Source organism: Anomaloglossus baeobatrachus, chromosome 6 (assembly GCF_048569485.1).
Source record: "Anomaloglossus baeobatrachus isolate aAnoBae1 chromosome 6, aAnoBae1.hap1, whole genome shotgun sequence".
Taxonomy (NCBI): Eukaryota; Metazoa; Chordata; class Amphibia; order Anura; family Aromobatidae; genus Anomaloglossus; species Anomaloglossus baeobatrachus.
In genome coordinates, this window is record NC_134358.1 from 356,047,994 (window position 1) to 356,075,323 (window position 27,330).

The following is a 27,330-nucleotide window of genomic DNA, read 5'->3' on the forward strand; positions in this document are numbered from 1 at the left end:
GTATCATAAAAACAATTAAATGTCTGATGTTCACATTATACTACAATAAATTTTTCACTTAAATATAAGCATTATACTAAATGTTATTATTTAGTAAAATATTCAGCACATTCTGCATTGCACTCCTGTCCCCAATTTATTATATATTTTAGGAGTCGGAGTCGGTGCATTTTATACCGACTCCAACTCCGACTCCGACTCCACCAAAATGAGCTCCGACTCCGACTCCACGACTCCGACTCCGACTCCACAGCCCTGATTTTAACTATGCATGACTCATGTTTGTGATAGATTTACTGTAGTAAAATAGTAACATCACTGCTTATATCATGTAGCAGAAGTGCAGCACAGATTCATCTCCGCTAAAAACCTACATTCTTTTATCAGGAATAGAACTGACATTTATAGGACATTTCATAACTCTCCCAAATTCTTATGAAAAATTATTCATCACATACTGCATTGAACTGCTGCACCCAATTTATTATATATTTTAGGAGTCGGTCCATTTAATACAAACTCCAACTCTGACTCCATCAAAATGGACACCGACTCCAACTCGACAGCCCTGTCTGATACACAAAGTCTTATTTCTAACTGACAGACAGTACAAAGTCTGGTGTATCGCAAGAAAGTTAGAAAAAAATCAAAACAGGTTGGTAAGTTTTGGAACTTGTGGCGGGACAGAAGGAGATTCCACGAATATAGAAAAACCAAAGACAATAATAATATGGACGTATACCTTAATGTACCTTGTCGCGGTGGGATGACTTTATGCTTTTTTGATCAAAAACAGTGTTTACCAAGTACCCCATGTTTATTTATATGCACTATGCCTTGATTCAGTTACAGCAGGGTATACGTCCATATTATTTTTGTCTTTGGTTTTTCTTTTTTTCTTTGTCCTAAGGCCAGTGTGAGCTTACAAGCTGCATGTATACCAACTCATACTCCAGCTCACTTTTTTGCTTTTATGATTCGATTAACATGTAGGAAGTGCACAGGGCAGACTTAGGCCAAGCAGCCTCTGATGGGGCAGGTCGCAGTGTGACCACAGTCTGGAATCAACAATGTGGCTGCACCATTACCTGTCATATTATACAAGTGATTAAAAATCTCCTCGCTGCCAACTGGAGAAATACTAATATTCCATCTATACATGAAGTAATAGAAAGAATTTCCTCTCACAATCTTTACGAATTTAAGTTTGCTTTGAAAGATAGATTATATGATAAGTACTCGGTGAGATGGAATCTTTGGTCAAAGAAGTTAAATCCCAATCTTATTATATTAAATCCTTGAGTTAAGGCTACTTTACACACTGCGATATCGGTCCCGATATCGCTAGTGTGGGTACCCGCCACCATCTGTTGCGCGACACGGGCATATCGCTGCCCGTGCCGCACAACATCGCCCACAGCCGTCACACATACTTACCTGTCCGGCGACATCGCTGTGACCGGCGAACCGCCTCCTTTCTAAGGGGGCGGTCCGTGCGGCGTCACAGCGACGTCACAGAAACGTCACTGAACCGCCGCCCAATAGCAGCGGAGATGAGCGGGACGTAACATCCCGCCCACCTCCTTCCTTCCGCATAGCGGCTGGGAGGCAGGTAAGGGGAGCTTCCTCGTTCCTGCGGCGTCACACGCAGCGATGTGTGCTGCCGCAGGAACGAGGAACAACCTCGTTACTGCTGCAGTAACGAGATTTGAGAATGGACCCCCGTGTCGCCGATTAGCGATTTTGCACTTTTTTGCAGCGATGCAAAATCGCTTATCGATGTCACACGCAACGGCATCGCTAATGCGGCCGGATGTGCGTCACGAATTCCGTGACCCCAACGACTCCGCATTAGCGATGTCGTAGCATGTAAAGCCCGCTTTAGTGGAGCTACTAGCTGTAAAAATGATTTAATTATATTCTCCGTCTTTTTTTATTCTAATAGTTACGTTTAGCAATTTAGCAATCCGTCACGTGTCACACAACGCATTGTCACTGATGCCGCACAACGCAAGTGTGAAAGCAGCCTTAGCCAGCTATGTGTAGGCTTTATGAGTGCGGATGTACATAGGACACAGTTCAGGGGTCCGTGCTGTGGGGGTCTCCGCTGAGCGGATATTAGATAGTGGGTGTCCAGGATGTCCATAGCCTGTAGATGGACACACAGTACTAATATATTGGCAAGCTATGTGTAGGCTTTATGAGTGCGGATGTACACAGGGTACAGTTCAGGGGTCTGTGCTGCGGGGGTCTCCGCTGAGCGGATATCAGATAGTGGGTGTCGGAGATGTCCATTGTCTGTAGAGGGGCACACAGTACCGGTATATTGGCAAGCTATGTGTAGGCTTTATGAGTGCGGATGTACACAGGGTACAGTTCAGGGGTCTGTGCTGCGGGGGTCTCCGCTGAGCAGATATCAGATAGTGGGTGTTCAGGATGTCCATAGCCTGTAGATGGACACACAGTACTAATATATTGGCAAGCTATGTGTAGGCTTGTAGGGGGTGGGCAGACCCCTTACAAAGGAGCCCGGAATGTTGATGCTGTTTAATAAAAAATGTTTTTATTGTATGTATATTGGGATAGGGTACCCCCTAGTGGCCGGGTGGGACGGCTGTCACCACAGTGGAAAGGAGGAGCCGGCAGAAGCAAGGGGAGGGAGGAGAAGTGTTGTTGAGAAAAGTGTGAGATTAGAAGGCAGTTGTGTCCGGGACGGGAGAGAAGAAGCAGCGCAGGGGCAGAGTGTGGGAGCTGAAAGAACAGGGAAGCCGGAGAGAAAAGGAGCGGGCGGAACCTCATAGTGCGAAGCAGTCCCGGTGTGGGTCCAGGCTGTGGGTAGCCAAAAGTGGGAGCCAGGTGAAGCAGAGTAGCCGGGCACATCCCCACTGGAGGAGACGTCAGGGCAGGCTTTCCCCAGCTAAAGAAGTGTAACATCATCTTTTACTGCCGTGTGTGTGAAGAAGTTGTGAACAATAAAATGCCTTCTGGTTTCACGGAATCACGCCTGAAGAGTGTTTGTACGTCGGACAACATGTGCACCACCACACTCTGCCCCACCAAGTCATCTCCTGTCCCGATAGTGACGGCGGAGCCAGGGTTAAGCCTGAGAGAAAAAGGGGCCATGACTACAACCCCCGAGGCACCCCTGGCACCCCGTTACATGTGGCGTAGTCGGCAGGATCCGGATTATATGCAAGGGGTCCCGACCCAAGAAGACGGAGACCAACTGGTGCTTAGGGCACAGGATCCGGATTATTGGAGAAGAGTCCCGATCCCTTGGTGGGAAGAAGAAGTAGTGCCTGAGGCGTTGGACCGGGCACAAGATGGCGGCAAGATGGCCGTCGTCTTCAAGGACGCAGAAAGCGCGCGAAAAGTTGGCGCCAAAAGAAGAGCCTGGGGCTGGCCGGTGCCGAAAAAGAAGTTCGGAGTACTCCGCCCAAAGAGGGGAGGTGCCGGTCCCAGGGCACGAATGAAGATATGTGAAGTGGGCGGTGTTCCAGAGAAAAAGAAGAACCGCCGCGGAGGGGTCGACCTGATGTGTGAGACTGGGGGTGGAGTATACCCAAGAGCGGGAAAAATAGGCCCGCCTCCACTTCCTCCAGCATCTCCACCGACCCCGCCGCCATTATCAGAGTTGCCGACTGCTAACGAGATGGAGACCTCCAGACAGCAGCAAGATGTGGTGGCCGCGCTGGCAGCCACTAACCTGGGCCGAGGACGTCCTAAGCAGTCTGCGGCTGCAGCTGCGGAAGCGTTTCCTATCAACATACCGGCTGTACCAGGAGGACAAGAGCGCCCGACCAAAGTGACCTGGGTTACAAGGTGGGACGCTGTGACCGGAGAGACCACGACTGAGGTCCGGGCGACGTACACCGCGCAGCTGCCGCCGGGGAATCGGCCCCTGGGAACCCCATACCCATACCCAGACCTGGAGACACCCCCGCCAGTCGCGGTGGGACCGTCGACACCTGTTCCAGTTCAGGCTCCGGAAGATCCACACGCCCGGAAGCTGGAAAGGGACAACTGGGGCTTCTTTTGGGACCCAATACAGCCGTCACCCCTACCTCAACGGAAGTCCCCGTCCCCAGAACCGGACCCAGTACAGGAGCGACTGCTTGCCGAGACCGTGGCCCGGGAAATGATGGCTGGTTCCCGGAATGAGGAGTTCGAGCAGCAGTGCACCACAGGAATTGTGGTGAAGTTTAATCAGAAGGAGGGTTACGGCTTCATCAAGGACGAAGAGACCGGCGATGACTATTTTTATAATAGAGTGAACCTGGACGTTGAAGGCCTACCCCAGCGCCTGCACACGTTATATCCGGGGGAAAAGGTCCGGTTTATGCGAGAGGTGGGATGCCGAGGCCTCTTTGCCGTCGGCGTAACCCGGATGCCTACCTCACAGGAGGCTGCTCAATGGCAGCAAGAACTGGAGTGGGAGGAATGCCAGTACCGGCGGCGGTCGCAGCCAAGACCGGTGCTGGCTGAACTCTCCTACCCGAGGCGCACCTTAGCCGTAACTCCTGAAGTGATGCCCGGACCGACCGCTGACCCGGAGAAGGGAACCCCGGCGGTGCTGGCTATTAGCCAGAACATAACCACACATCCGGTAATTGTCATGGACATACCTCAGCCGCCTCGTGCAGCGACCCCGTCACCCCCATCGGGGGTTGAGGAGAACAAGGCACCGGAGCCCACCGTCGGTTATGAGCCCTTCCAGAGGCTGCGTCGGTTGCCCGGGCAGTCCTTGTCGGACTATGTGAGGGCCCAACGAGCCGAATGGAAACGGGCTTTGCACCCGGAGTGAAGTGTCCTGATCGGCTTGTTTGAAGACCGGCGTTGTTTTGAACCGGAAGAAGTTACTGTTAATCACCGTTCAAGTTGTTAAGCCCGGAGAGAGCCTGCTGCTGGACTGAGCCAGGGGCTCGCTCCGCGTCGTTGAAGATGTTGCCACTGTGTGTTCCTGCCGTCTAAACGTCTAAGACCGGGAGTGCTGCAAAAGCCTCCGGGCAGAAGCTCCACTGAGACCGGGAGTGCCTGCCGACGGCCTCCGGGCACGACTAAGACCGGGAGCTTCCAGGAGGAACTCCGGTCGCTGGACTGGCGTACCCCAGTCGGGTGCCCTAGGGTACGCATGGTTGTCGTTCTACTAAAATGACTTTGTTTAGTTTTTAACTGTGTTTTAGGGTCGTGCCTTGCCGGGAGGCTCAGGCTTTAAGAGGGGAGGTATGTAGGGGGTGGGCAGACCCCTTACAAAGGAGCCCGGAATGTTGATGCTGTTTAATAAAAATGTTTTTATTGTATGTATATTGGGTTAGGGTACCCCCTAGTGGCCGGGTGGGACGGCTGTCACCACAGTGGAAAGGAGGAGCCGGCAGAAGCAAGGGGAGGGAGGAGAAGTGTTGTTGAGAAAAGTGTGAGATTAGAAGGCAGTTGTGTCCGGGACGGGAGAGAAGAAGCAGCGCAGGGGCAGAGTGTGGGAGCTGAAAGAACAGGGAAGCCGGAGAGAAAAGGAGCGGGCGGAACCTCATAGTGCGAAGCAGTCCCGGTGTGGGTCCGGGCTGTGGGTAGCCAAAAGTGGGAGCCAGGTGAAGCAGAGTAGCCGGGCACATCCCCACTGGAGGAGACGTCAGGGCAGGCTTTCCCCAGCTAAAGAAGTGTAACATAATCTTTTACTGCCGTGTGTGTGAAGAAGTTGTGAACAATAAAATGCCTTCTGGTTTCACGGAATCACGCCTGAAGAGTGTTTGTACGTCGGACAACATGTGCACCACCAAGTCATCTCCTGTCCCGATAGTGACGGCGGAGCCAGGGGTAAGCCTGAGAGAAAAAGGGGCCATGACTACAACCCCCGAGGCACCCCGTTACAGGCTTTATGAGTGCGGATGTACACAGGGTACAGTTCAGGGGTCCATGCTGTGGGGGTCTCCGCTGAGCGGATATCAGATAGTGGGTGTTCAGGATGTCCATAGCCTGTAGATGGACACACAGTACTAATATATTGGCAAGCTATGTGTAGGCTTTACGAGTGCGGATGTACACAGGGTACAGTTCAGGGGTCTGTGCTGCGGGGGTCTCCGCTGAGCGGATATCAGATAGTGGGTGTCGGAGATGTCCATTGTCTGTAGAGGGGCACACAGTACCGGTATATTGGCAAGCTATGTGTAGGCTTTATGAGTGCGGATGTACACAGGATACAGTTCAGGGGTCTCCACTGAGCGGATATCAGATAGTGGGTGTCCGACCACCAATCTTATGACGGCCGATCACATAAATTCCGACTGCAGGGTTGCCAACCTGCCCGCGCTGATGCATTGGAAGTACATGCAGTGTGATGTGAACGCGTCCTGGCACGTATAAGCAGACATACTCCCCGCCATGCTGTATGTGCCCCTCACATAACACAATGTGACAGCCCCAGATACAGGCATTTGCCCACAACACCGCAGAGTACTGCTCTCTGAGAGCAGAATGTAGCCCGCGCTTACCTTTGTCTGACACCGGAAGTGTACGTGCATCTGACGTCAGCCGTTGTACCCGACAACGTGCCGCCGTCGCCATTTTGTTGGCGTCTTAATCGCATGCGCCAGTGGGTGGGAGATGCTGTGTGCCACTTCCTGCTCCGCACTCTTTGCTGTGAATTATCTGTGTACTGTACGGCTGCATTATGGGGAAGAAACACAAGAAGCATCGGTCTGAGTGGAGATCCTACGACGCCGGCGATCTGAGCTCTGCCCCCGACCAATCCCAGTGTGAGTATCCCGAGCGCTGCGGCCAGCGACCCTGTGATTCCTCTATTGCAGTCTCATTATGAGGCGGCTTCTGCTATTACAGATGAAGGGCTGATCTCTGGGAATCCGGCTGTGTGTCCTGCACTGCTGTGAGAGCTGATCCAGAGTACAGAACTGTAATGCTCTACGTGATGGGAGACGAAAGGGGCTCCATGGTAAAATCAAGGCAACAAGGACTTACTGATCGATGGGGGTCTGACCCCCTATGGCAATCTGTAATGATTTACTAAGTGGTGGGTTTCTGACCCTCTATGGCGATCTGTGATGACTTACCAATCGGTGGGGGTCTAACTCCCTATGGCGATCTGTGATGACTTAGTGATTAAGGGGGGTCTGACCCCTGGGACGAGCTGTGATGACTTACTGATCGGTGGGGGGTTTAACCCCCTATGGCGATCTGATGACTTAAGGTCCAGTCACACTAAGCAACTTACCAGCGATCCCAACAACGATAGGGATCGCTGGTAAGTTGCTAGGAGGTTGCTGGTGAGCTGTCACACTGCGACGCTCCAGCGATCCCACCAGCAACCTGACCTGGCAGGGATCGCTGGAGCGTGGCTACACAAGTTGCTGGTGAGCTCACCAGCAACCAGTGACCAGCCCCCAGTCTCCTAGTTACAGCACACATCAGGTTAATTAACCCGATGTGTGCTGCAGCTAAATGTGCACAGAGCAGGGAGCAGCGCACACTGCTTAGTGCTGGCTCCTTGCTCTCCTAGTTACAGCACACATCGGGTTAATTAACCCGATGTGTGCTGCAGCTAAATGTGCACAGAGCAGGAGCCGGCAGCACAGGCAGTGAGAGCGGAGGAGGCTGGTATCAAAGGTAAATATCGGGTAACCAAGGACAGGGCTTCTTGGTTACCCGATGTTTACATTAGTTACCAGCCTCAGCAGAAGCTGGCTCCCTGCTCACTGCACATTAGTTGTTGCTGTCTCGCTGTCACACACAGCGATCTGTGCTTCACAGCGGGACAGCAACAACTAAAAAATGGCCCAGGACATTCAGCAACAACCAACGACCTCACAGCAGGGGCCAGGTTGTTGCTGGATGTCACACACAGCGACATCACTAGCAACGTCACAAAAGTTGTTCGTTACCAGCGATGTTGCTAGCGATGTTGCTTAGTGTGACGGGGCCTTTACTGATTGATGGGGGTTTAACTCCTGGGGCCATCAGTGATGCATTTCTGATTAAGCTGGTGTCACACATAACGACGACGACAACGACGTCGCTGCTACGTCACTATTTTCTGTGACGTTGCAGCGACGTCCCGTCGCTGTCGCTGTGTGTGACATCCAGCAATGACCTGGCCCCTGCTGTGAGGTCGCCGGTCGTTGCTGAATGTCCAGCTTCATTTTTTGGTCGTCACTCTCCCGCTGTGACACACACATCGCTGTGTGTGACAGCGAGAGAGCGACGAAATGAAGCGATCAGGAGCCGGCACTGGCAGCTGCGGTAAGCTGTAACCAGCGTAAACATCGGGTAACCAAGGGAAGACCTTTCCCTGGTTACCCGATGTTTACGCTGGTTACCAGCCTCCGCTCTTGCTGCCAGTGCCGGCTCCTGCACTGTGACATGTGGCTGCAGTATGCATCGGGTAATTAACCCTATGTGTACTGTAGCAAGGAGAGCAAGGAGCCAGCGCTAAGCAGTGCGCGCGGCTCCCTGCTCTCTGCACTGTGACATGTAGCTGCAGCACACATCGGGTTAATTAACCCGATGTGTACTGTACCTAGGAGAGCAAGGAGCCGGCGCTAAGCGCGGCTCCCTGCTCTCTGCACATGTAGCACAGCGACGTTATGATCGCTGCTTCTGCTGTTTGACAGCTAAGCAGCGATCATAACAGCGACTTACAAGGTCGCTGTTACGTCACCGAAAATGGTGACGTAACAGCGACGTCGTTGTCGCTTAGTGTGACACCAGCTTTAGTGGGGGTCTAACCCCCTATGGCGATCTGTGATGACTTACTGATTAGTGTGCGTCTGACCCCTGAGACGATCTGTGATGACTTACTGATTGGGGGGTTGTCTGACCACTGGGACGATCTGTGATGACTTACTGATTGGGGGGGGGGGGGTCTGACCCCCTATGGCGATCTGTGATGACTTACTGATTGGGGGGGTCTCACCCCCTATGGCGATCTGTGATGACTTACTGATTGGTGGGGTCTGACCCCTGTGACGAGCTGTGATGACTAAACGTACCGTCACACTAAGCGACGCTCCAGCGATCCCACCAGCGATCTGACCTGGAAGGGATCGCTTGAGCATCGCTACATGGTCGCTGGTGAGCTGTCAAACAGGTAGATCTCCATAGAGATCAGCCACCAGTGACCCGTGTAACGACGCTGTGCTTCGTAACCATGGTACACATCGGGTTACTAAGCAAAGCGCTTTGCTTATAGTTACCCGATGTGTACCTTGGCTACGTGTGCAGGGAGCCGGCTTCTAAAAGCTGCAGACGCTGGTAGCCAAGGTAAATATTGGGTAACCAAGCAGAGCGCTTTGATTACCTGATATTTACCTTGGTTACCAGCGTCCGCAGAACCCGCAGAATGCTCCCTGCGCATTCAGATCATTGCTCTCTCGCTGTCACACACAGCGATGTGTGCTTCACAGCGGGAGAGCAACAACCAAAAAATGGTCCAGGACATTCAGCAACGACCGGCGACCTCACAGCAGGGGCCAGGTTGTTGCTGGATGTCACACACAGCGACATCGCTAGCAAGATCGCTGTTGCGTCACAAAAACCGTGACTCAGCAGCGATGTTGCTAGCGATGTCGCTTAGTGAGACATGGCCTTTACTGAGTGGTGGGGATCTGACCCCTGGGGCGAGCTGTGATGACTTACTGAGTGGTGTGGGTCTGACCCATGGGACGATCTGTGATGACTTACGGAGTGGTGGGGGTCTGACCCCCTATGGCGATCTGTGATGACTTAATGATTGGAGGGCGTCTGACCCCTGGGACGAGCAGTGACCACTTACTGATTGGTGGGGGTCTGACCCCTGGGACGAGCTGTGACGACTTACTGATTAGTGGGGGTCTGACTCCCTATGGCGATCTGTGGTGACTTACTGAGTGGTGGGGGTCTGACCCCTGGGACGATCTGTGGTGACTTGCTGAGTGGTGGGGGTCTGACCCCTGGAACGAGCTGTGGTGACTTGCTGAGTGGTGGGGGTCTGACCCCTGGAACGAGCTGTGGTGACTTGCTGAGTGGTGGGGGTCTGACCCCTGGAACGAGCTGTGGTGACTTACTGAGTGGTGGGGGTCTGACCCCTGGAACGAGCTGTGGTGACTTACTGAGTGGTGGGGGTCTGACCCCTGGGACGATCTGTGGTGACTTGCTGAGTGGTGGGGGTCTGACCCCTGGAACGAGCTGTGGTGACTTACTGATTGGTGGGGGTCTGACCCCTGGAACGAGCTGTGGTGACTTGCTGAGTGGTGGGGGTCTGACCCCTGGAACGAGCTGTGGTGACTTACTGATTGGTGGGGGTCTGACCCCTGGAACGAGCTGTGGTGACTTGCTGAGTGGTGGGGGTCTGACCCCTGGAACGAGCTGTGGTGACTTGCTGAGTGGTGGGGGTCTGACCCCTGGAACGAGCTGTGGTGACTTGCTGAGTGGTGGTGGTCTGACCCCTGGAACGAGCTGTGGTGACTTGCTGAGTGGTGGTGGTCTGACCCCTGGAACGAGCTGTGGTGACTTGCTGAGTGGTGGTGGTCTGACCCCTGGGACGAGCTGTGATGACTTACTGAGTGGTGGGGGTCTGACTCCTGGGACGAGCTGTGATTACATTAAAGCCCTTTCACACTGCATTCTTCCCCACGTTTAGTGGTCCCATCTAGGCTTATTTCCGAACTCACCACCAAACTGGATTCGACGCATGCGCCAATTGTCATTGATTATAATTGTGCAGACGGAGTCATCATATTCTGTCATACACCATTTTCACATCAGAAATCTGGAAAGATTAAATACAGATAGGGTCTTACCCAAGCAACAACCTGGGAGACCATGAAGGACAGTGCTAACCTGGGGGGGTTATGAAGGTGCCTTGTAGCGTATATAAAAGGAAGGCTGCTGCAGAAGCACGTTATAGAAAGTATCAAACCAACGGCGCTGAGCGCTGCCCGAGATCTAATGATGGACCCGGAGTGGACATATACTGAAGTGCGGTTTTATTGGTCAACGCATTTCAAACAAGAATTAAAAAATAGCATCAGATTCGTCCTGATGAATAAGATTTTTTTTTTTTTTAAATGTATTGACCAACAAAACTGCACTTCAGTATGTCTCCACTCCGGGTCCATCATTAGATCTCGGACAGCGCAGATATTTAACCCACTCAGCTCCATTGGTTTGTGTACCATCTTTGGGCGTCTACACCTACAGGGGATGGACAACCAGACAACCTACTACAACGTAGTAGGCTGCACATGTCCTAATCTTGTTTTGAGGGGAGTTCAGACATAAGCCCTGATGGGACCACTGCTTGGGGAAGAACAGTGTGAAAGGGCCCTTACTGATCAGGGGGGGTCTGACCACTGGAAATCGCACTGACCAGCAGAAAAGAGCCTTTTTATCCCAATCATAGGCAGTGCGCATATTAGACCGCCGCTCCATTAATTCCCATGGGGCTGCTAAGCACTATACTTTTTAAAGGTGGGCAGGTTCAGCCACCTGATAGGCGTTATCTGCCGTGCATCTACATAGACAACGCTGTGCTGTTTATATCCCACCTCACTGGAGCTTATAACAGCTGGGCAATGGGGTGTGAGACCAGCTCTGATCTGAGATAGGTCACCAATCAGTATCGGGGTCCGGACAGCCCCTTTAACCCCTTCACGACCTTTGACTGATCTAGCCGTCATGGTGCCCTGGTACTTAAAGACCCATGACGGATACATCCGTCATGGCGAAATCACGGCCCCGGAGTGCCGGGCACCGCGATCGGTTTTAAAAAAACTGTAGATTCGGGAAGGAGAGGACTTGTACTTGACCTCTGGAGGTTTGGTGTCTCCTTCCCGGACCTACGGAGGCTGTGATTGGCTGAGCGGCGTTCGTCAGCCAATCACAGCCAGTGTTATGTTTCAGCCATTGAAAATGGCTGAAGCATTGAAATCCAGCTATGTCAGTGCAGCTGCAGCACTGGCCATTGGCTGGAGCTCAGTAAGCTTTACTGCACCCGCCCCCAGCTCTGATTGGAGAGATCGGCCTTGTGACCGATCTCTCCCTCCAAGCACCGTGCATCTGGGACCGGGTGAGCTCGCTGTAGGACATCGCTCTCCTTAGCTTCTCCCTCCGTGGAATCTGAGGAGAGCGATCCCTGCGGGTGCCCATCTGTGAGTCACAGCCCCCGATCCACCGCTGCCCTGCTCCATGTGCTTCGCCCCTGCTCTCCCGCTGCGCCCCTGCATGTGACGCCGCTACTCTCCTGCTGCGCCGCTAAGTAAGAGGGCAGCGGCGTCAGATGCATGGGGGCATCTGACGCCGCTGCTCTCCTCACGCTGCGCCCCCCCTGCATCTGACGCCGCTGCTTTCTTTCTGCTGCCTCCTTGTATGCGCCGCCCCTGCATCTGCCGCTCCACCGCCCCTGCATCTGCCGCTCCACCGCCCCTGCATCTGCCGCTCCACCGCCCCTGCATCTGCCGCTCCACCGCCCCTGCATCTGCCGCTCCACCGCCCCTGCATCTGCCGCTCCACCGCCCCTGCATCTGCCGCTCCACCGCCCCTGCATCTGCCGCTCCACCGCCCCTGCATCTGCCGCTCCACCGCCCCTGCATCTGCCGCTCCACCGCCCCTGCATCTGCCGCTCCACCGCCCCTGCATCTGCCGCTGCACTCTCCCCATCAGCCGCTCCACCGCCCCTGCATCTGCCGCTGCACTCTCCCCATCAGCCACTGCACTCCCCATCAGCCGCTCCACCGCCCCTGTATCTGACGCTGCACTCTCCCCATCAGCCACTGCACTCTCCCCATCAGCCACTGCACTCTCCCCATCAGCCACTGCACCGCCCCTGCATCTGCCGCCGCACTCTCCCCATCAGCCGCCGCACTCTCCCCATCAGCCGCTGCGCCCCTGCACCTGCCACCTCACTCCCCCATCAGCCTCTGCCCCCTCCCTGATCTGCTGCCTGCTCTCTCCCATTCCCCTTAATCCTCTGCCCCCTCTCCCCCCTCTCAGATCTGCTGCAATCCTGCTGCCTAGATCCATTCTGTAAGGTAGCTATCCCCAATCTTACCTCCCACTCCCCTTCCACCCTTCCCCCTCGCCCCCCCCCCTTCCTCCGCCGCTCCTGCATCCGTTGTGCTCTCACCCATCCTCCACCGCTCCTCCATCCGCCACGCCCTCTCCCATACTCCGCCGCGCCCCCTCTCCCATCTTCTGCCGCGCCCTCACCCATCCTCCGCCGCTCCTGCATCCGTTGCGCCCTCTTCTATCCTCCACCCATCTTTTTTTTTTGATCCCACCTAGTCCCCCCCTCCCCCCGTTTTGCATCACATCCGTGCGTTTGTCCTAATTTTTTTTATGTAAATTAAGAAAGAAATACAAATAAACTTAGTTTAGGGCCAGTAATATCATACTGTAGTAATCGGCAACTACAGTATTTTTTACTGAATATTGTAAGGGTCAGCCCAGTGCCACACATGAGAGCGATGCACAAGCCTCACACCGCATCATCCGGCACGGTCGCTCTCTTCCAGACAGGAGTGTGCGGCTGTGTCGGGTGATGCGAGATTTATGCATCGCTCTCACATTTGGCACTTGCCCTAGTGTCAGTTGCAGATATATATATATATATATATATATATATATATATATATATATATATATATATATATATATATATATATATATATATATATATATATATATATATATATATATATATATATATATATATATATATATATATATATATATATATATATATATATAATTTATTTTTTTTTTTATTTTTTTTTACTGACGTCTGTATTTTTTATTCCAAACGCAACATTGTGCGGCTAACGATTCCAGCTAATTTTCCATTTAAAAAGTCAAATGACGCTCCTTCCCTCTGGAGCTCTGCCGTGCGCCCCAACAGTGGTCTTCTGCCACATATGAGGTATCAGCGTACTCAGGACAAATTGCCCAACAAATTTTGCGGTCCATTTTATCCTGTTACCCCTGTACAAATTAAAAAGTTGAGCCTAAAATAAAATTTTTGTGGAAAAGAAAAGTACTTTTTTGTTTTTATGCCTCAATGTATGAAGCATGTGAGGGTTCAAAGTGCTCATTACCCATGTAGATTTATGCCATGGGGGTCTAGTTTCCAAAATGAGGTCACTTGTGGGGGAGCTCCATTGTTTAGGCACCTCAGGGGGTCTCCAAACGCAAGATGGCGTACGCTAATAATTCCAACCAATTTTGCTGTGAAATGGCGCTCCTTCTCTTCTGAGCCCCGCCGTGTGCACAGACAATTACTTTCCACCACATATGAGGCATCTGTGTACATAGGAGAAATTGCACAATACATTTTATGGTGCATTTTTTCCTGATACCCTTGTGGAAAAAAAAAGCTACCTGGTTAAAATAACAATTTGGTATGGTAAAAAAAAAAAATATATATGTATATTTTCACGGCTGAACATTCTAAACTTTTGTGAAGCCTCCAGGGGTTCAAAGTGTTCAGTAAACATCTAGATAAATTCCATGAGGGGTCTAGTTTCCAAAATGGGGTCACTTGTGGGGGAGTTCCATTGTTTAGGCACCTCAGGGGGTCTCCAAACACAACATGGCATCCACTAACGATTCCAGACAATTTTGCGTTTGAAAAGTCAAATGTCGCTCCTTGCCTTCCGAGCCCTGCTGTGCGCCCAAACATTTGATTTCCACCACATTTGAGGTATCTGTGTACTCAGGAGAAAATGCACAATACATTTTATGTTGCAATTTTTCCTGATACCCTTGTGAAAAAAAAGCTACCTGGCTGAAGTAACAATTTTCGTGGTAATTTTTTTTTTTTTTTTTTTTTATTTTCACGGCTCAAAGTTATTAACTTTTGTGAAGCCCCCAGAGGTTAAAAGTGCTCAATAAACATCTAGATAAATTCCATGAGGGGTCTAGTTTCCATAATGGGGTCACTTGTGGGGGAGCTCCATTGTTTAGGCACCTCAGGGGGTCTTCTAACGCAACATCGCATCTGCTAATTATTCCAGACAATTTTGCTTTCAAAAATTCAAATGATGCTCCTTCTCTTCCGAGCCCTGCTGTGCGCCCAAACAATTGATTTCCCCCCACATATGAGATATCGGTGTACTCAGGAGAAATTGCACAATTAATTTTATGGTGCATTTTTCCTGATACCCTTGTGAAAATGCTAAATTTTATGGCTAAAGTAACATTTTTGTGTAAAAAAAAAAAAAAAAAAAAAGTAAAATTTTCATTTTTTCCTTCCACATTGCTTTGGTTGCTGTAAAGCTCCTAAAGGGTTAATAAACTTCTTGGATGTGGTTTTGAGCAGAGTGAGGGGTGCAGATTTTAGAATGGGGTCACTTTTTTTGTCACCTAGGCCTCTCAAAGTCAATCCAAATGTGATGTGGTACCTAAAAAATTTTTTTTGTAGATTTTGTTGGAAAAATGTAAAATTGCTGATGAACTTTGAACCCTTCTAACTTCCTAACGGGAAAAAAATTTGTTTCGAAAATTGTGCTGATGTAAAGTAGACAAGTGGGAAATGTTATATAGTAACTATTTTGTGTGACATATCTCACAGATTTATGGGCATAAAATTTCAAATTTTGAAAATTGCGAAATTTTCAAAATTTTTGCCAAATTTCCAAAATTTTCACACATAAACGCAAAAAATATCGGCCTAAATTTACCATTGACATGAAGTACAATATGTCACGAAAAAACAATCTCAGAATTGCCAGGATCCGTTGAAGCGTTCCAGAGTTATAACCTGTCAAAGTGACACTGGTCAGAAATGTAAAAAATGGCCGGTTCTTTAAGGGGAAAACAGGCTGGGGGCTGAAGGGGTTAAAGGGAAGGTATCGTCAAAAAAAAAATTCAATAACTGAAAAAATGTAAAGTAATAATGTTTAAATAATATTATTTGTTTTTAATTGAGCAAAACATAAAAAGAAAATTAAAAAGTTTGATATTTTCCACTGTTAAACACCAGGGGGAGCAGCTACTGAAATCCTACTGAATTTCCACTGTATAAAAAACTCAGATTACAGCCTGCAGTAAAAGTGGGCGGAGTCAGCTCTCCTGTGTGTGATGGCACGCCTCCCCCTCCTAATCTGAGTGTTTACAATAGATAACAGAGAATGACATGTGAGGACACAATGCACAGCCATTTTGTTGGTGACCAGAAATGTCTAAAGTGTCACCAAGGACAGCTGGAGTATCACACAGGACAGGATTAGATACACTGCTCAGCAGACAGTATCATACACAGTATAGGATTAGATACACAGCTGTGCAGACAGTATCATACACAGTATAGGATTAGATACACAGCTGTGCAGACAGTATCACACAGGATAGGATTAGATACACGGCTCAGCAGACAGTATCACACTGGACATGATTAGATACACAGCTCAGCAGACAGTATCACACAGGATTTGATTAGATACACAGCTCAGCAGACAGTATCACACAGGATTTGATTAGATACACGGCTCAGCAGACAGTATCACAGGATTGGATTAGATACACGGCTCAGCAGACAGTATCACACAGGAGAGGATTACATACACTGCTCAGCAGACTATCACACAGGATAGGATTAGATACATGGCTCAGCAGACAGTATCACACAGGATAGGATTAGATACACAACCCTGCAGACAGTATCACCGGTACACACAGACACAGAAGCACGCAGACACATTGCTCTGCCAGCACACACGCAAAATGCTCTGCAACACACATAACAAGCACGCACACTCATTGCTTTGCCAGCACACACGCAAGCACGCACATTGCTCTTCCAGCACACAAGCAAAATGCTCTGCAACACACACACAAGCACGCACACACATTGCTCTGCCAGCACACATGCAAAATGCTCTGCAACAAACTCACAAGCACGCACACACATTGCTCTGCCAGCAAACACGCAAAATGCTCTGAAACACACACACACACACACACACACACACACACACACACACACACACACATTGCTCTGCCAGCACACACACACGCCCGCTGCGGCCGTGGAGGAGGGGGGCCGTATACTACTCACACACAGGCCGACAGGTGACAGGCCATGTTGGGAGAGCGTGGGGGTATTATCAGAGACGGTAACATCGGTGACAGGGGGAAGGGCACCGGTACACTACTCCCCACGGGCAGAACGGGTGACAGGGGGAAAAGTTCAGCACACAGCATGACTGCTGTGAGCTGCAGAAAGATGGCGCTGATCTCCTCGCTCTGCTGTGATGTGGACAGCCCAGGGGGCGCGTCCAAGTCACAGCAGGGAGATCTCCTGTAATAAGCCTAGGGGTCGTATTCCGACTATCAGAGTCTATGCACAGGGGCTGCCATAAAGGAGTCAGTAACTGTGGTTACACACACAGCAAATCCAGCATGGCCCCCAGTGCCTCCAGTAAAATAAGAATTAAATAAAAACTAAATAAGCGGTGATTTTAATTTTGGATTAAAAATACTTTATTTCATAATCACTATTTTTAATACAAAAATAAAAAAACGCGACACTTTCCCTTTAAATGAGTGCTGAGAGTCGGTGTCTGCCTATTATTAGCTTCAGACACCATAAGACAACAATCCAGCAACAGGGAAAAAGGCTTCATCATAAACTAAAATGTAACTTTAATTGGATCCCATATTAAAATCCATAGACAGATATATTAAAATTCTAGAAATCTAGGAAACCTGACAAGTTTTGGATCTAACAAATTTGATCCTTACTCGTAGGTGACCTGGACTAGTGTGAGAGACATACCGTGTTTTTCGGACTATAAGACGCACCTGACCATAAGACGCACCCTGGTTTTAGAGGAGGAAAATAGGAAAATAAAATTTTAACCAAAAAATATGGTCATGACACACTGTTATGGGGCGAGGATCTGCTGCTGACACTGTTATGGGGGTAATGTCCCCAAATTCTCTATTAAGGTACCCCATTCTGATAAGGATCCTCCTGCCTTGTATATGATCCTGCTCATATACCCCCCATCCATCCTGCTCATGAAATGCCCCCATCCATCCTGCTCATGATATGCCCCCATCCATCCTGCTCATGATATGCCCCCATCCATCCTGCTCATGATATGCCCCCATCCATCCTGCTCATGATATGCCCCCATCCATCCTGCTCATGAAATGCCCCCATCCATCCTGCTCATGAAATGCCCCCATCCATCCTGCTCATGAAATGCCCCCATCCATCCTGCTCATGAAATGCCCCCATCCATCCTGCTCATGAAATGCCCCCATCCATCCTGCTCATGAAATGCCCCCATCCATCCTGCTCATGAAATGCCCCCATCCATCCTGCTCATGAAATGCCCCCATCCATCCTGCTCATGAAATGCCCCCATCCATCCTGCTCATGAAATGCCCCCATCCATCCTGCTCATGAAATGCCCCCATCCATCCTGCTCATGAAATGCCCCCATCCATCCTGCTCATGAAATGCCCCCATCCATCCTGCTCATGAAATGCCCCCATCCATCCTGCTCATGAAATGCCCCCATCCATCCTGCTCATGAAATGCCCCCATCCATCCTGCTCATGAAATGCCCCCATCCATCCTGCTCATGAAATGCCCCCATCCATCCTGCTCATGAAATGCCCCCATCCATCCTGCTCATGAAATGCCCCCATCCATCCTGCTCATGAAATGCCCCCATCCATCCTGCTCATGAAATGCCCCCATCCATCCTGCTCATGAAATGCCCCCATCCATCCTGCTCATGAAATGCCCCCATCCATCCTGCTCATGAAATGCCCCCATCCATCCTGCTCATGAAATGCCCCCATCCATCCTGCTCATGAAATGCCCCCATCCATCCTGCTCATGAAATGCCCCCATCCATCCTGCTCATGAAATGCCCCCATCCATCCTGCTCATGAAATGCCCCCATCCATCCTGCTCATGAAATGCCCCCATCCATCCTGCTCATGAAATGCCCCCATCCATCCTGCTCATGAAATGCCCCCATCCATCCTGCTCATGAAATGCCCCCATCCATCCTGCTCATGAAATGCCCCCATCCATCCTGCTCATGAAATGCCCCCATCCATCCTGCTCATGAAATGCCCCCATCCATCCTGCTCATGAAATGCCCCCATCCATCCTGCTCATGAAATGCCCCCATCCATCCTGCTCATGAAATGCCCCCATCCATCCTGCTCATGAAATGCCCCCATCCATCCTGCTCATGAAATGCCCCCATCCATCCTGCTCATGAAATGCCCCCATCCATCCTGCTCATGAAATGCCCCCATCCATCCTGCTCATGAAATGCCCCCATCCATCCTGCTCATGAAATGCCCCCATCCATCCTGCTCATGAAATGCCCCCATCCATCCTGCTCATGAAATGCCCCCATCCATCCTGCTCATGAAATGCCCCCATCCATCCTGCTCATGAAATGCCCCCATCCATCCTGCTCATGAAATGCCCCCATCCATCCTGCTCATGAAATGCCCCCATCCATCCTGCTCATGAAATGCCCCCATCCATCCTGCTCATGAAATGCCCCCATCCATCCTGCTCATGAAATGCCCCCATCCATCCTGCTCATGAAATGCCCCCATCCATCCTGCTCATGAAATGCCCCCATCCATCCTGCTCATGAAATGCCCCCATCCATCCTGCTCATGAAATGCCCCCATCCATCCTGCTCATGAAATGCCCCCATCCATCCTGCTCATGAAATGCCCCCATCCATCCTGCTCATGAAATGCCCCCATCCATCCTGCTCATGAAATGCCCCCATCCATCCTGCTCATGAAATGCCCCCATCCATCCTGCTCATGAAATGCCCCCATCCATCCTGCTCATGAAATGCCCCCATCCATCCTGCTCATGAAATGCCCCCATCCATCCTGCTCATGAAATGCCCCCATCCATCCTGCTCATGAAATGCCCCCATCCATCCTGCTCATGAAATGCCCCCATCCATCCTGCTCATGAAATGCCCCCATCCATCCTGCTCATGAAATGCCCCCATCCATCCTGCTCATGAAATGCCCCCATCCATCCTGCTCATGAAATGCCCCCATCCATCCTGCTCATGAAATGCCCCCATCCATCCTGCTCATGAAATGCCCCCATCCATCCTGCTCATGAAATGCCCCCATCCATCCTGCTCATGAAATGCCCCCATCCATCCTGCTCATGAAATGCCCCCATCCATCCTGCTCATGAAATGCCCCCATCCATCCTGCTCATGAAATGCCCCCATCCATCCTGCTCATGAAATGCCCCCATCCATCCTGCTCATGAAATGCCCCCATCCATCCTGCTCATGAAATGCCCCCATCCATCCTGCTCATGAAATGCCCCCATCCATCCTGCTCATGAAATGCCCCCATCCATCCTGCTCATGAAATGCCCCCATCCATCCTGCTCATGAAATGCCCCCATCCATCCTGCTCATGAAATGCCCCCATCCATCCTGCTCATGAAATGCCCCCATCCATCCTGCTCATGAAATGCCCCCATCCATCCTGCTCATGAAATGCCCCCATCCATCCTGCTCATGAAATGCCCCCATCCATCCTGCTCATGAAATGCCCCCATCCATCCTGCTCATGAAATGCCCCCATCCATCCTGCTCATGAAATGCCCCCATCCATCCTGCTCATGAAATGCCCCCATCCATCCTGCTCATGAAATGCCCCCATCCATCCTGCTCATGAAATGCCCCCATCCATCCTGCTCATGAAATGCCCCCATCCATCCTGCTCATGAAATGCCCCCATCCATCCTGCTCATGAAATGCCCCCATCCATCCTGCTCATGAAATGCCCCCATCCATCCTGCTCATGAAATGCCCCCATCCATCCTGCTCATGAAATGCCCCCATCCATCCTGCTCATGAAATGCCCCCATCCATCCTGCTCATGAAATGCCCCCATCCATCCTGCTCATGAAATGCCCCCATCCATCCTGCTCATGAAATGCCCCCATCCATCCTGCTCATGAAATGCCCCCATCCATCCTGCTCATGAAATGCCCCCATCCATCCTGCTCATGAAATGCCCCCATCCATCCTGCTCATGAAATGCCCCCATCCATCCTGCTCATGAAATGCCCCCATCCATCCTGCTCATGAAATGCCCCCATCCATCCTGCTCATGAAATGCCCCCATCCATCCTGCTCATGAAATGCCCCCATCCATCCTGCTCATGAAATGCCCCCATCCATCCTGCTCATGAAATGCCCCCATCCATCCTGCTCATGAAATGCCCCCATCCATCCTGCTCATGAAATGCCCCCATCCATCCTGCTCATGAAATGCCCCCATCCATCCTGCTCATGAAATGCCCCCATCCATCCTGCTCATGAAATGCCCCCATCCATCCTGCTCATGAAATGCCCCCATCCATCCTGCTCATGAAATGCCCCCATCCATCCTGCTCATGAAATGCCCCCATCCATCCTGCTCATGAAATGCCCCCATCCATCCTGCTCATGAAATGCCCCCATCCATCCTGCTCATGAAATGCCCCCATCCATCCTGCTCATGAAATGCCCCCATCCATCCTGCTCATGAAATGCCCCCATCCATCCTGCTCATGAAATGCCCCCATCCATCCTGCTCATGAAATGCCCCCATCCATCCTGCTCATGAAATGCCCCCATCCATCCTGCTCATGAAATGCCCCCATCCATCCTGCTCATGAAATGCCCCCATCCATCCTGCTCATGAAATGCCCCCATCCATCCTGCTCATGAAATGCCCCCATCCATCCTGCTCATGAAATGCCCCCATCCATCCTGCTCATGAAATGCCCCCATCCTGGTAAATGGCGTGTATCCTGTGGCACAGGAAAAAAAATATAAACGTTTTTACTTACCCTTCCTCACTCCCTGAAGCACCGATCTCTGTCTCAGCTGCAGTGCCGCTGCCGTCACTGGTGTCTGCAGCATTGCGTTTTCCTGTCTGTGCCGGCGGTAAGCTGATCGATTCTGGTGGATACTAGCAGCGCGCGCAGCGATGACGTCATCGCGGTGCGCGCCGCTAGTGTCCAGATCAGCTGACCGGCACAGACAGGAAGACGCGATGCTGCAGGGGGGCGGCTCCACACACGGTGATGGGTGAGTACACTGATTCACTGCACCCCGCACTGATAATGATGCACGGGGGGCAGTGAATACAGCCGCACATGATCACTCCAGGCTGTAGTTGCCAGGGGTGATCACGGCCGGCTGCTAATTATGCACGCACCCCCCCCCCCCTCGCCCATCACCCCGCCCACCTGTCAGCGCCGGTTTCGCTGAGAGATGATGGGCGGGAGGATGGGCGTGCATATGTAATGAGCGGGCCCACGTGGTCACGGCAGGCTGTTACAGCCTGCTCGTGCCGCCGATGACCCGCTCCACCGCAGCACCTCATTCCCCGCAGCCTTATAGTCAGACCATAAGACGCACCCCCCACTTTCCCCCAACATTTGGGGGGAAAAAAGTGCGTCTTATGGTCCGAAAAATACGGTAATATAGCTTTCATTTAGAGCAGGGGTCTCAAACTCGGCTGGGTGTATGGGCCGCACAGAGGAAAAAAACCATTTGAAAAAATAATTTGGGGGGCCGCATTCTTTGCAGGACAAAGTGACATTTTTATTGGTACCATATATAATAATTTATTTATTTTTTTGCACACCTTTGGATCACTGATCTTGAACATTTTCATTTGTTTATTATAGCAAACGTGTATATTCTTTGTTTAAATATAAAAAAATAATTTTTTTTTTTTTTTTTTTTTTTACATTTTATCCCTTTTTTGTAACTAATAGTCTTACAATTAGCCCTATATAGAAATTTTGACCAAAGGGTCATTCTACAGCAAGTGGACCAGTTTTAAAAATCGTCCCCACTCGACCTTCTCCGATTTTGTTGAAAATTTATAAGAATGTACATGTATGTTTGAAAAGAGGTTCTGTACATTTTTAGGGCCAGATCTCAAATACATTGGGCACTGTTGACCTTTCACTGGAGGTTCCACCAAGCCTGCGGCTTCAGCTAAGGCTGCTTTCACACATCCGGCTTGAGCTCTGCGGCTCAATCCGGCTGTGCAAGCTATGCAACGGATGCGGTGAAAACACCGCATCCTTTGCATAAGTTTTTCCCATGCGGCCCGTCCGTTTTTTGCCGCTTGCGGCATGCTACTGAGCATGCACAGTGGAAAAAAACCGCATGTGGCGGCCGGATGCGGTTTTTGCCGCATCCGGCCGCCATAGGCATGCATTGAAAAATGCGCCGCATCGGCTGAATGCGGCGCGATGCGGTTTTTTTGCCGCACGAAAAAACGTGCCAGGCAACGTTCCATCCGGCCACCGCATCGGCTAAATCTGCCGCATGCGGCAAAAACCGGATGGAACGCAAGGCTTCGTGGCACAATGCGGCACTAATTAAAGTCTATGCAGAAAAAACGCAACCGGCAGCAAAAAAAAAACGGTTGCGATTTTCCTGCAAAGTCCCGGAGTGTGCCGCATTGCAGAAACCGGAGGTGTGAAAGCAGCCTAAGGCTATGTGCGCACTTACCGGATTTTGCCGCGGATTTTCCGCGGATTTGCTGCATGTTTCACTGCAGAAAATGTTCATAACATCTCTGCAGTGAATCACCAGCAAATCCTATGGAGAAAAAAAATCCTGTGCGCACTGGGCGGAATTTGACAGCTGCATGTTTTGCTGCGGGAATTCCGCAGCAAAAACAAGTGCATGTCACTTCTTTTCCGCACATCGCTGCGGGATTTCGCTCCATTGACTCCAATGTTAATCATGAAATCCCGCAGGGAATAACGCAGGCAGCAAATTCTGTGCGGTTCACTGCGTTTTCCTGCGTTATTCCCTGCGGTATTTCGCGGTTTACCTCCGGTAATGTACATCGCTTGTCTGCGGTTTGCAGGGAAGTGATGTCATTACAGGAAGAGGAAGCAAAGCAGAGAGTAAACACAAACACATCACAGACACATAGAACACATAGACACATAGAACACACATAGAAAGAAAACGGAAATATAGAAAATAAAGAACGTGGGCTCCGCTGCATATTTACCTTCCAGCCGAGGAGAGCACACAGCGGCGGCCCGGTATTCTCAGGCTGGGGAGGGAGAGGGGCAGGGTTAATGTCCCCCGCCTCACTCCCCCTCCGGCAGCCGAGAATATCAGCCGCAGCTGCCCCGGCACTGTCGCATCCATTATGCGGCAGCACCGGCGTGTCCTCGGCTCTTCTTGCCGCCGTGTAGCAGTGGCAGCAAGGTAATACAAGGGGTTAATGATGGTGGGGGACCACCGCCATTAACTCCAGGCTTGATCATGGCAGCGTCTATGTGACAGCTGACATGATCAACCCGTAAGTAAAGTGAAAAAAACACAGACACCGAAAAATCCTTTATTTTAAATAAAACAAACAAGCCTCGTTCACCATTTTATTAACCCCTCCCGCACTAAAGCTCCGGCGTAATCCACCGCTCCGGCGTAATCCACAGGTCCTGCGCTGCTTACATCCAGCCGCGACTGTCACAGACACAGCGCTGAATGAAAGCAGCAGACAGCAGAGGTAATTACCGGTCATTTCCCACGGCCGGTAATGTGAACTCACTGCTGACCGTGGGAAATGCAACGATCTGTCATCTATCTATCTATCCCTCTGTCTGTCTATCTATCTATCCCTCTATCTATTCTTCTGTCTATCTACTATCTCAGAATTAAATGACTTTTTTTTTTTTCTTTTCAATGTGCTTTATTGCATTGAATGCAATAAAGCACATCCCAACCCGCACGCGGCAATACCGCGGTAAAACCGCAGCAAACCGCATGCGGTTTTCGGGTGCGGTTTCCGCGGTTTTTTACCGCGGGTGCGGTAATCTTTGAGAGCATGCGGAATTTTCTCAAGAAAATTCCATTTCCCAGTGCGCACATAGCCTAAGAGGATTTTGTAAACTTTGGCACATAGCCATTAGAGTTCTATACTGGCTATGATGCTGAAATTTGGCATACTAGCTCAACTTTTGCTGCTAAACACGATAAAATTATTACCGGCTATGACAAAACAATATTTCGGCCGCAATTTTGTGTCAAAGTAGCATGTAAAACGCCTCGCATAAAATTTATGCCTAACTTTGCCCATATATAACTCTAGACCAAAAACCAATAGTAACTGGTGCTTTACCCTGTACAAACATCTACATGACTTTGCATTGCTGCAATATCACGGTCAAAGCATATGTATTTGTGGAAATATTCACACCCACATATGATGAAAAACTTTAAAAAAAAGTGAATTTTACCTATTTTTAGGTCAAAATTCTCAAAAGGGTACCCCTAAAATATATTAATTCTGATATTAGAAAGAGCACATTTTTCTCTACAAGGATCATTGTGGGTTTTTTTTGAGTCTCTCAGTTTAAGAAAAGAAAAATGCCACTGAACATGGTGTTATTTATTAATACGCAATGAATGGTAACTGCACTATTCAAACCCTTGCGTTGGTCCATGGTGGTACAACCAATTCCCTAAGAATTGTAATAATGCTGTCTTTCGAGAATTGGCAGCCCCATCGCCTAGGAGCCATGGCCGATAGCCGTGCAAGGCAAGTCGCGGGTGGTCTCTTTATCGCAGGTTCCAAAGCCTCAGGGTGGGTGTCTTTGCCTAGGATCCCAAGCCTAATATTGGGTATCTTTTGTTGGTTCCCAAGCCATAATGTTCAGTCTAAGTGGTCTGGAATTGTTGCTGAATTTGCAACATAATCTGTTCAGACAAGCTGTATTGTCGGCCCATTGCTGTTGCAGCTGGTGCTGGAATTATTGCAATGATTGACTGCTCGGGAATCCAGCATGTATCATTTCTCACAGGCCAGTGAAAGAAGCTAGCTGGTCCATGAGGATGCATAAAATGTATTAATGCATCATGGTCGTCAACTGAAATTTCTGAAATATTTCCAATCCACCAGTTCCTATCGTAAATGCAGGAAATGTATTGCCCTGGATGGAGGTTTGCAATTGGCACAAAAGGTGCTAGAGGTGGGGAGACACAATTTATCTTACCGTGAAAGAGAAGCCCTGACAATCCTAAAAAATAATGGCAGCATAGTCATCAGAGCAGCCGACAAAGGGGGCGGAATTGTTATACAAAATCGAACTGACTATCTTAAAGAGGCACATAGGATTCTGTCTGATCCAATTTATTATGGAACTGCAAAGTAGAATATGATCAAGCTATTGCTGCCTATAAAATTCTCATTCAGAAAGCAATTGAAAGTAATATTCTGAATCCCACGTAAAAAAGATTCCTGCAAGTTAAAAACCCAGTAATGGCATTTTTTTTATCATTTACCCAAGATCCATAAAGATATTTTGAACCCCCCTGGTAGACCCATAATTGCGGGTATTGACTCTTTAACCTCCAACCTTGCCAACTACCGTATTTTTCGGACTATAAGACGCACCGGACTATAAGACGCACCCTGGTTTTAGAGGAGGAAAATGGGAAAATAAAACTTAAAGCAAAAAATGTGGTTATGACACACTGATATGGGGCGAGGATCTGCTGCTGACACTGTTATGGGGGTAATGTCCCCAAATTCTCTACTAAGGTACCCCATCCTGGTAATGATCCTCCTGCCTTGTATATGATCCTGCTATAAAGCCGTATCCTGCTCGTATACCCCTATCCTGCTCGTATACCCCTATCCTGCTCGTATACCCCTATCCTGCTCGTATACCCCTATCCTGCTCGTATACTCCCTATCCTGCTCGTATACTCCCTATCCTGCTCGTATACTCCCTATCCTGCTCGTATACTCCCTATCCTGCTCGTATACTCCCTATCCTGCTCGTATACTCCCTATCCTGCTCGTATACTCCCTATCCTGCTCGTATACTCCCTATCCTGCTCGTATACTCCCTATCCTGCTCGTATACTCCCTATCCTGCTCGTATACTCCCTATCCTGCTCGTATACTCCCTATCCTGCTCGTATACTCCCTATCCTGCTCGTATACTCCCTATCCTGCTCGTATACTCCCTATCCTGCTCGTATACTCCCTATCCTGCTCGTATACTCCCTATCCTGCTCGTATACTCCCTATCCTGCTCGTATACTCCCTATCCTGCTCGTATACTCCCTATCCTGCTCGTATACTCCCTATCCTGCTCGTATACTCCCTATCCTGCTCGTATACTCCCTATCTTGCTCGTATACTCCCTATCCTGCTCGTATACTCCCTATCCTGCTCGTATACTCCCTATCCTGCTCGTATACTCCCTATCCTGCTCGTATACTCCCTATCCTATTGATATACCCCCCATCCATCCTGCTCATATTCCCCCATCCATCCTGCTCA

General features: G+C 50.1%; 2 protein-coding genes across 8 annotated transcripts in view; one reads left to right on the plus strand and one right to left on the minus strand.

The window, feature by feature from the left end:
• The window catches only part of TRIP13 (thyroid hormone receptor interactor 13), a 336,424-nt gene extending 329,843 nt beyond the window's left edge, over positions 1-6,581 (minus strand). Inside the window, exon 1 of the mRNA XM_075315015.1 lies at positions 6,486-6,581. Within this exon, the coding sequence (XP_075171130.1) occupies positions 6,486-6,580 (95 nt within the window). The 5' untranslated portion in view covers position 6,581. The remainder of the gene's footprint in view (positions 1-6,485) is intronic.
• BRD9 (bromodomain containing 9) overlaps positions 6,559-27,330 on the plus strand; it is a 326,359-nt gene continuing 305,587 nt past the window's right edge. For 4 of the 7 annotated variants that reach the window (XM_075315008.1, XM_075315007.1, XM_075315012.1 and 1 more), the window contains exon 1: positions 6,560-6,749. In XM_075315008.1, the coding sequence (XP_075171123.1) occupies positions 6,665-6,749 (85 nt within the window). In that variant the 5' untranslated portion in view covers positions 6,560-6,664. Of the gene's footprint in view, positions 6,750-27,330 lie in introns of all 7 variants that reach the window. The other 3 variants (XM_075315010.1, XM_075315011.1, XM_075315009.1) reach the window with 2 other exon arrangements.